The 9,669-nt window shown below is 36.2% G+C and overlaps 1 protein-coding gene and 2 long non-coding RNA genes across 5 annotated transcripts in view; 1 reads left to right on the top strand and 2 right to left on the bottom strand.

The window, feature by feature from the left end:
* Positions 1–3,605, bottom strand: part of LOC141280860 (uncharacterized) — a 36,175-nt gene extending 32,570 nt beyond the window's left edge. Inside the window, exon 1 of the long non-coding RNA XR_012335173.1 lies at positions 3,468–3,605. This is a non-coding gene — a long non-coding RNA (uncharacterized lncRNA). The remainder of the gene's footprint in view (positions 1–3,467) is intronic.
* On the top strand, positions 3,602–6,191 carry LOC135756563 (P2Y purinoceptor 4). 3 transcript variants are annotated; one of them, XM_065271904.2, is made up of 3 exons: positions 3,602–3,740; positions 4,298–4,328; positions 4,469–6,191. In XM_065271904.2, the coding sequence occupies exon 3, from the start codon at positions 4,471–4,473 to the stop codon at positions 5,575–5,577; it is 1,107 nt and encodes a 368-aa protein (XP_065127976.2). In that variant the 5' UTR covers positions 3,602–3,740; positions 4,298–4,328; positions 4,469–4,470; the 3' UTR covers positions 5,578–6,191. The 3 variants fall into 3 exon arrangements, with proteins under 3 accessions (XP_065127976.2, XP_065127977.2, XP_065127975.2); XM_065271905.2 differs by having other exon boundaries at positions 4,267–4,328; XM_065271903.2 differs by lacking the exon at positions 4,298–4,328.
* A 140-nt stretch (positions 6,192–6,331) lies between these two features.
* LOC141280859 (uncharacterized) lies at positions 6,332–8,991 on the bottom strand. The gene is made up of 3 exons (XR_012335172.1): positions 8,312–8,991; positions 7,860–7,908; positions 6,332–6,504 (listed from the first exon to the last, which is right to left on the bottom strand). It is a non-coding gene; the product is annotated as an uncharacterized lncRNA (long non-coding RNA).
* Positions 8,992–9,669: the final 678 nt, after the last annotated feature.

The raw sequence follows: 9,669 nt of genomic DNA, 5'->3' as shown, positions 1-9,669 counted from the left end.
TTGACCAACACTTAATCCAACTGATCTTAATGTTAAAGACACACTATGCAGTTATTTTACCTTAATATAACAGCTTCAAAGTTATTTCAGTGGTAAACAAAGTCATAGTAGGGCGAATCATCCTCCTGTTGAAGCTCGGGGAGGACGCCGCTAGCAAAACCCCCAATCCAAGCTTGAGAGAACCGCCCCTGACAAATCTCGCGAGAATCACGACTTGCTTTACAGCAACGACGTCACACACGTTAGGCTTGTTCGACTTCGTATGCCGCTGCAAGAGCCGACCGCCGGATGACGTCAAAGTACCGCGAGAATGATCCGAGACGGCACTTTGACGTCATCCGGCTGATGGTTCTAGCAGCGCTGCATGAAGTCGATCAAGCCTATAACAACAACTGCACGCGCGAATTTGATACGTGATGCTAAACGATTTAAAAGTTAAGAAAGCGCGTGAAAGAGAATCTGACCGCGTTAGTAACCGGACAAGAGTCCCACTCTGCCAGGTTTTTACTCATTGGCGTGAGCTAAAAGACAGCACTGGATGGGATGCTGATCTGGTGATCTTGTTGATGGACTAGTAAGTAAATCTCTCATTTGTAAACTTGTTTGCTGTCTATGTTGTATGTTGTTGCGCTTGCTTGTAGTATGTCATGCGATTATCATGACAACAGTTGTCAATATCTCACATAATTATCAGGACATAAATAAGCCTAGAGGTTGTAAATAGTGTAAACATGCACAATTTGCTAACTATTATGATAAATAGCAATAATCATGTATAGTGACATTATAACGAACAATGTTATGAAATAATGCAACGTACACAATTAACTTTGTCATGGCATTTTGCAATGTTTACTTGTGATTTAGCTGCAATCATGTAAAAACGTTATTAGCTAGCAAACGCTTTATCATTATATGCACTCTACACTTGGAATGAACTTCTTTTTATCCTATTACCATCATCTGTAGTTTAGTAGACTATACACTAGCCTAATATTTGTATGAAATTGTGAAACATTAACTGGTCATTATCTCCGGAGTACTAGAGTGGGGAATTACGACAGTTGCAAGTATTCTCCAGCGACTCTAGGGGTCGCTGTTTGACAAAAACGCTGAAATGCATACAGCGGCTTTAATCACTGAATTGTTTGGTAAATCTTTATTAACCTATATAAACCCAATTTCTTTCAACATGGAGCAGGATAGACAGCAAAGAATAGGAAGAGCTCGTGGACAAGGGATCCGTAAGAAAGGTGGGTATGGGCACCTTCAGAGAGGCCAAAGAGGTGGGCATGGGCACCAACAGAGAGGTCAAAGAGGTGGGCATGGGCACCAACAGAGAGGTCAAAGAGGTGGGCATGGGCACCAACAGAGAGGTCATAGAGGTGGGCATGGGCATCAACAGAGAGGTCAGAGAGGTGGGCTGGGGCCCATTTAAGGGTTGGTCATCAGAGATTGGGAGGCAGAGCTGTTGTCTCTAATGAAGTCTGGGCCATCATCATTGATTATGTGGTGAACTGAGGCCTGCCAGATTAGTTGATCCACATCTAAAAAGATCAACTGTCAATTCTATAATCTGAACCTTTCGGCAAGAAACCCGGTAAGTGTGGAGGATGTATACTATTACATTCACAGATAATTGTAATGCATGTAAATTCATCTGACATGTTACAGTATTCGTACCATCACAAGTAAATTTTGGTTGATGAAGCGGGCTTTAACCTTGCCAAAACTCATCGCTGTGGATTGAACATCATCACTGTCCAAGTGCCTGGACAACGTAGAGGAAACATCTCCATGTGCGCAGCTCTCTCTGAAAATGATGTTGTAGGATGTAGGACATTACTTGGCTCCTATAATGCTGCACATCTAATTGAGTTTCTCAATGAAATTTAGCCGGTCTGTAAAGGTGAAGGGGTCACCTATGTAATTGTGTGGGACAATGGTCTACGATTGCCAATAGATAGGTAGATAGATAGATAGATAGATAGATAGATAGATAGATAGATAGATAGATAGATAGATAGATAGATAGATAGATAGATAGATAGATAGATAGATAGAAAAAGCAACATTTGATCTAACAGCTGCCCTGCTGTTCACATTACATTACTAAATCATTATCCCATTCGGGATACACTATCCTGTATACCTAAACTGCAACTCTATCTAATAACGTCAAATGAGTTTCAAAACTATTTCACAGATGATCCAATCACAGAATATGCAGTTTATTACTCTATTTTTTATGCTAGTCGTCAACATCATAAAACCATTATGTGAACATACAGTGTGAACTTTAACTTACAAAGTTAAAGTCATGAACCTTGTCATGCACCTTGTTACAGCGCCTCCACAGATCACAAGCAGATAAAGAGTCATAGATATTCTGTAGCTCACGTCACGGATCACAAGCATATTAAGAGCTACAGTTTTACTGTGGCTCAAATTGTAGTAGAGCATGGTGATAACATTAAAGTCAGGGGTTCAATTACTAGGGAATGCACATTGATAAAATCTGTACCCAATGTAGGTCACTTTGGATAAAAGTTGCAGTCAAATGCAAAAATGTAATATTTCTTTCAATAGGCTTTTCCCAGCTGAAAGAACACGATCCATGTTTCATTATCTTCCCTGAACAAACACTGATCACAACTTTTAGTATTTACCTACCAGCACACCTCTTAAATAGTTGCAATATAACTGCAGTCTTATTTCTTTGCACGCACATTGTATAATATGCTAAAGAGTAGTTCCTGCAAATGAGTGCTAACTGCTGTGATAAAAGTTTCATTCCTTTGGTTACACGCTTTACTAAATATTAACTTTTAACAAATATGATCCCTGGTGTTTTATGAGAAACACAATACTGTAGATGTTCTCTCTATTGTGTTTGTTTATGTTTTGAAGATACTGAAAATGCACGCAGGTTAAATGGAGCTGCAAATAATTATTGTATCCTGTCACCCAGGTGTACTTGCCCATACATGCTTTTGCACATAGTTTTTGCAGGTTGTTCACTCAAAAGTGAAACTACAAAGATTCAAATAAATTTTTGGACATATTAGGCTAATTTGGATAGCTTGTGTGTCTGACCAAAACAAATCAAACCACTTACAAAAGTGGTTATGATGCGTTAGCATACACTAGCCCTACACTGAGAGAAAACTGTAAGTTAGGGAGTCCTATAATTATACTTAAAATATTTTATCATAAAACAGTATCAGTTATGTGAGCTGAGAGAAAGTGTTTAAAGGGTACGGGAGATGAGATTTGAGTTAGTGTCTGTTTGATAAGCACAAGATGACAAACTGATAAACAGAGCAATTACACACTGAGGTGATTTGAAGCGCAAAAAGGCATTTGGAAAAAAATAGGTAAGGTTATCATTCAAATGTCGAACAAATATATTTACGTGTATAGCTATAAGGCTATATAAGGCTCAGCGATGAAATATTAAGCAATACCTCTAACTGAAGTCAGCTGTTGCTGTCTGAAGAGATCATGTTGAATTGGCGCGGATTCTCCGCCCAGCTCGTGCGTCCTCGTAGTAGTGGGCTACTCATCTGAAGTTTATTCAGTCTGAATGATAAATCTAGCAGGACCGCTCCCGTTTCCTTAGTCCGGTAAATCTGGCTTCTTTTAACCGGTTGAATAGTTTTTACGATTACATTTAAATCATCTAACGTTACGTTCATGTTTTGATCTGTGAAGGACGACTTTACTCTTTAAACTGATCGGTAAGTTTCGGTATGGAGTGCACACGCATCCCCGCGTGCGTGTAGTTATCTGTCTGTCTCCCTCTCTCTATCTTTTTTCGAAAATTGTTTAAGTTCATTGTATGACAAGCGAAACTACTGTGTAGTTTGCGGATTTGTGTCTTATCCCAGCAACAATCCGTAAAAGGGAAAAAGTTGCATGAGTCATACATTGTGTTGTAGCTATAGTAAACCGTAGAATTATGTAGTATTTACTATTCTAAACTGTACTGTATTGTAATAATTAGCCTACTACACGTGTATACTAAAGAAGTATGTAATATGAACTATACTGTAATAAAAACCGTAGTATAGGCTACTTTATTATTTACTAATGTAGGCTATAGTGTCTTAAGAATTTACTGCAATAATTACTACAGTTTACTATAGTAAATACTAAAGTATTTTATTATTTCCAAATGTGATCTAAAATAGAGTATACTATACAGAGCTTTGGTTTTGGAACCAATAAATATAACAACCAAATATTTTTTCTTTGAACATGAAGAAGTGTATTTGTCCACGTTTGTGTACAACAGGTTCCACCAGGTACACCAGGTCTTTTAAGAGGTTAATATTATATTTATACTTTATGTTTTAGTATTACTATATACATGAGATGCTTTAAATATTTTAATAAATGTTTATAAATTTTATGCAACTGTAAGTTCTTATTGTTAATGTTGTTTTTCTTTTATTTCATTTAACAGAAATGAACTCATTTTTAAAGGAACGTGTCTCAGGGAATGTGTCCTTTCCATCTGTTATACCCATACCAACAGCTTCGGGTGAACCCAACACAAGTTGTCGTTTCAATGAGGAGTTCAAATATATCCTGCTACCTGTATCATACTCACTGGTGTGTTTCCTGGGACTGCTACTTAACTCCGTGGCATTGTGGATGTTTATTACTAAGATGCGGCCTTGGAACACCAGTACAGTGTATATGTTTCACCTGGCCATGTCAGACACACTGTACGTGCTCTCCCTGCCTTTGCTCATATACTACTACGCGAACCGCAGTCACTGGCCGTTTGGTGTTTTCCTTTGTAAGGTTGCACGCTTTCTTTTCTATGCAAACTTGTACTGCAGCATCCTTTTCCTCACTTGCATCAGTGTGCACCGTTACCTTGGCATCTGTCACCCTATTCGTTCTCTCACAATGGTGAAGCCACGCCATGCCCACCTGGTATGTGTTGCGGTCTGGACAGCAGTGATTATCTGCCTGGTGCCCAAGCTGATATTCGTCACCACTTCTCAAAGAGATAATGACACTTTATGTCATGACACAAGCAGCCCGGCAAACTTTAACAACTATGTTACATATAACTCAGTGTTAATGGTGATACTGTTCATTGTGCCCTTTCTTGTCATTATGGTTTGCTATTGTCTAATGGCACGGGCCCTTTGCCAACCCAGAAAAGGCCTTTCTCAAAGTCAACAGAGTGCCTCAAGCCGCAGGAAGTCCATTAAACTGATCATAGTGGTGCTGGTCGTATTTGCGATCTGCTTTGTACCCTTTCACATCACCCGCTCGATGTACTACGCTTACCGTGTTTTAGACGCTGACTGCAAGTCTCTTAATATTGTCAACTTTGCTTATAAAATCACCCGCCCTCTTGCCAGCATGAACAGCTGTTTGGACCCCATACTCTATTTCCTGGCGGGCGATCACTACCGTTCGAAACTCATCCGAGCGTTCACGAGACAGACACCCCAAAGCCGCTCCACTCCGTACTTGCACTCACCCCCCGAGAAAAACATTGAATTAGCCTTTAAAAACCCAGATGCTAAAGCCAATGAAGATACTAAACTTTAGTGCTACACTCCCAGACATGGATTTTGGAAAAAATGTTAAAGCACCGTTGGGGGTCTGCTTCAAAATATAAACACATAACAGGACTCATGTGTTTTTTGTCAAGGGGCCCCTGGTGAAAAAATAGTATGCTAAATATATTTAATTTTGATATACTTAAGTATACTTGCAGTCACACTAATGACCAGTATACTTAAAGTGTGCTATTGATTAGTTTATTTAAAGAGTGCTATTTTGGAACAACTAATTTTGTACTTAATATATTTTAGTTGTATATTAATTGTAACAAAGTACAACTTTAAGTGTATTTAGTGTACTTTTGTGTGCTAAAGTGGAACAACTTTAAGTGTATTTAGTACAATTTAAGTACATGACTGTTTTTGTGCTAAATTCATGCTTGATAAGTGGATTTAGAGTGTGTTTTATTTATGTTAGGAGTACATTACAAATGTATTATGAGTGTCTTGCAAACATACAATCAGTATATCTTAAATAGACTGTTTGCGTACATTCTATATATTTTTGGCCAATCCAAAATTCTAAAAACTGCCCTGGTGAAAAATGAATATGCCCAGTACATTACATTTTGTATACTTTTACATACCTGCAGCTAGATTAGTAATGAGTATACTTCAAGTGCGTTAATAATTAGTTAACTTAAAGAGTGCTATTTTGGGAATAGATTACTTTAGCTGGTAACATAACCAAAATAATTTTTTCCAAATAAATAAAAGCTGATTAAAACAGTCAAAAACAATTCATTTTAAATATATTTAAAATATAGTTTTATTCACAGCATTCAAAGTGTACAGTATTTGCCTAAAAATTGAACAATTACTCATTGAAGAATGTCAAGATGATTGAGTTTACAACGTCTTTCTCTCCCAAATCAACTTTAGTCTGGCAGGTTTTGGTTCAGCCTAAGGAAATCTGAAAAAGAGAGACAATAAGCTCAATTAAAAAGTGTTTAATATTAAAACATTACATTTATTTAAGACTTACTGTATTAAATCTATAGTTTACTGGCAGAGATTGTATAGCAGATATATTTTTACCTAAACTAGAGCTTGACTTAAATGTCATCATATATATTAACTCTTTCCCCGCCATTGACGAGATATCTCGTCAATTAAGAGAAAACGCTTCCCCGCCAATGACGAGATTTTCCGTCTTTCCGCAATACCGCTTTTATCCATCAGGTGGCGCCCTTCCGCAACTTTTTAAAACCGGAAGTATTGCCCTATGGCAAGCTGCTGCATGTCCGTGTCTGTTTTAAAGATCGCTCTGAATGGGATCTCTATGAAAAGTCCGTCACAAATATGGAATTATTTTTGCTTTTTGCTCAAAATATGGTGTTTTTGCAAAAACCTACCCATATTCAAAAGCTGATTGCAAAAGAACCACTAAAGGTAGGATGAAACGTTTTTTTTTGTTTGAAAGCAGAGGGTCTGTTCTTTCATTTGGTATATTGTATGTTTATTTATTTAAAGAAGAATATTTTCTGGAAGGCATTAAACTTTGGTGAAAATCATGAAAAACGCTGGCGCTGGCTGGCAACTTTTTTTAAAAACGCTGGCGGTGAAAGAGTTAAGGGGCGGTTTCCCAGACAGGAATTAGACTAGTCCTAGACTAAAATAAATGTAAGAGCTGTCCAAACTGAAAACAACTTGCTCTGACATATCTTAAAATACATCAGTACCCATTGTTTTACATCGTTATGCACATAAGTAATGTTTTTAGTAAGGCATGTTTGTTAAAACTATCCTAATTAAACTAAGGTCTAGTCCTGGATAAAGCTTATCCCTGTCCGGGAAACCACCCCTAAGAGTTTTCATTATAATGACTTGCCTATATGGGCTGCAAAATCCTCCTTATATAAAATACTTCAGCTCCTAAAGAAAGATTTTATTGTATTAAATTTAAATGTAAAAATTGTCAGAAAGAAAATGCAACAAGCAGACAATTGGGTGTTTCCCGGAATGGGATTATCTTAAAACAGGACTAGGCCTTAGTTTAATTAAGAAATATAACCAGTTTCAAAAAACATGCCTTAATAAAAACATTACCTGTGTGCATTTTGAGGCAAAACAAAGGACACTGGTGTATTTTAAGATATGTCAGTGCAAGTTGTTTTCAGTTTGGACAGCTCTTACATTTATTTTAGTCTAGGACTAGTCTAATCCCTGTCCGGGAAACCGCCTCAATATGTATAACGTTATCTAAACTGAAGCTTGATTTACTACTACGAATGAATTATTATATCTTAAGAGTTTAAAATGACTTACCATTAGCTGCAAAGTCCTCCCTACAAATGTCTTTGAAAAACTTTAGCTTCTGAGGAAAGAATGCAGCATCATTAATACTAAATACAGTTAGGTAAAAGCCTTACAAACTCTAAACAGTCAATAAATGGTTAACTTTCACGCTAACGTTACATTTAAAAAACAGATTTTCTGACGCTACATTTTTTCATTAACATATACATACACACCTATACATATATTTAACAAAACAATCGGGTGTACTAATTCGATATAACAGGCTGACAGTGCTATCTTTCAAACCTTTAACATTAGCTATAAGCTAAGCTAAGCTACACAGCAGCTAATCAGTAATAGCGAGTTAGACACCGCGTTATTGACAACATTTCGCATTCGAAATATGATAGTCTACTGATAAACTTCAGAATGGTCAAACGATAATCAAATATAATTAATTTTAAGATATTTTAACGTACCTTGGGACTGAATCCGTCCGCCTTGAACGACTGGTAAAAATCAAAATACGTGCGTCGTGACGTCATCACACACACGTCAGATGCATTATTCAAATCTCAGAATTCACTTTTCTCTGAAATGCATTTACGAAAACTGTTTAAGTTTTGTACAGCTAAAAGCGGTATGCAATTGACTGAAAAACTACAAAAAAACAAACACTCATATTCCCCTTACGAAAATGAATGTTTTTTTTTTTTTGTGGTAAAAGTTTAGTAACCATGTTTTTTTGGTGTATTGATTATTATTAGCAAAACCACGGTTATTTTGTGGTAAAACACAGTTAATTGGTTTATCCAATGCTTGACTATAGTGAAGTTAAAGTGTACCTTATGTTAATAGTATATTACAAATGTATACATCTACAATATAAAATGTAACTGAACATACTGCTCTCTCGTAATTTTAAGCCCACGTTATTTCTCCATAAAATAATATACATTTGTACACCCCATATACTTTCAAAATGTACTTAAAATATACTGTTTCTAAAGAATACTAAATAATGTATTTTAGAAATATACTGTCAGTGCATTATTATAATGATAACTTTAAGCATACCGATAAAGTATACCTAAAATACATTTTAAAATAAGTTTAAATTTAGTATACTTTAAAAATTGCACAAAACTTTAACTTTAAGTATATTTTTCTAAAGTATACTTTTAGAAAATATACTAAAGTATATTTATTTTGAAGTATGTTAAAAGTTTAATTGTAAAAATACGCGCAAATATGTTGTAAGCATACTTTAAATATGTTTAAAGAAAGTACATTCCTTTGTAAGTATATTTGTAATGTACTATTGCAAAGTTAAATATACTTGAAATACAATAAAGTATATTTGTTTTTCACCAGGGGCATATCTTATCAAGCCACAGAGACGAACATCTGAAATAAGTCAGGACACCATATTGTAAACACATCAGTGTGGATGAAAGTAAAGAAATCTCTTTGGGAAGTGGAAGGGATGTGGTTTGTTTTTCCAGCACAAACTCGTTTTTATCACTGAACCAGTGATGCAGTGGGAAGTGCAGGTCATTTCTAAAATAACTGATGACCCATTACTCCTTTATTTACTAAGTTTGATGAAATGATAAGGTACCGCAAACACCGAAAACAATACCTGCTTCAAATCTCAGAGATGGACTTTGGCCTGTGACTGTTAGGACAACAATGCTAACACAGTGCCCGTTTTATGCTCTGTTATGTCTAAAACTCTGTTAAATCTCAACCTCAGTTTTATGATGTTTCATCAAAAATAGAAATGATACTGCTATCAACTATAAAATGTTATTGTTTTATTAACAGATGTGAATTA

This window comes from Paramisgurnus dabryanus, chromosome 16 (assembly GCF_030506205.2).
Source record: "Paramisgurnus dabryanus chromosome 16, PD_genome_1.1, whole genome shotgun sequence".
Classification (NCBI taxonomy): domain Eukaryota; kingdom Metazoa; phylum Chordata; class Actinopteri; order Cypriniformes; family Cobitidae; genus Paramisgurnus; species Paramisgurnus dabryanus.
Note: the sequence above shows the minus strand (reverse complement) of the source record. Positions and strands in the feature narration are given on the sequence as shown.

Bases quoted from the DNA above. Each gene is read 5' to 3' on its own strand.
- LOC135756563 (XM_065271903.2), top strand. From the start codon at position 4,471: ATGAACTCATTTTTAAAGGAACGTGTCTCAGGGAATGTGTCCTTTCCA.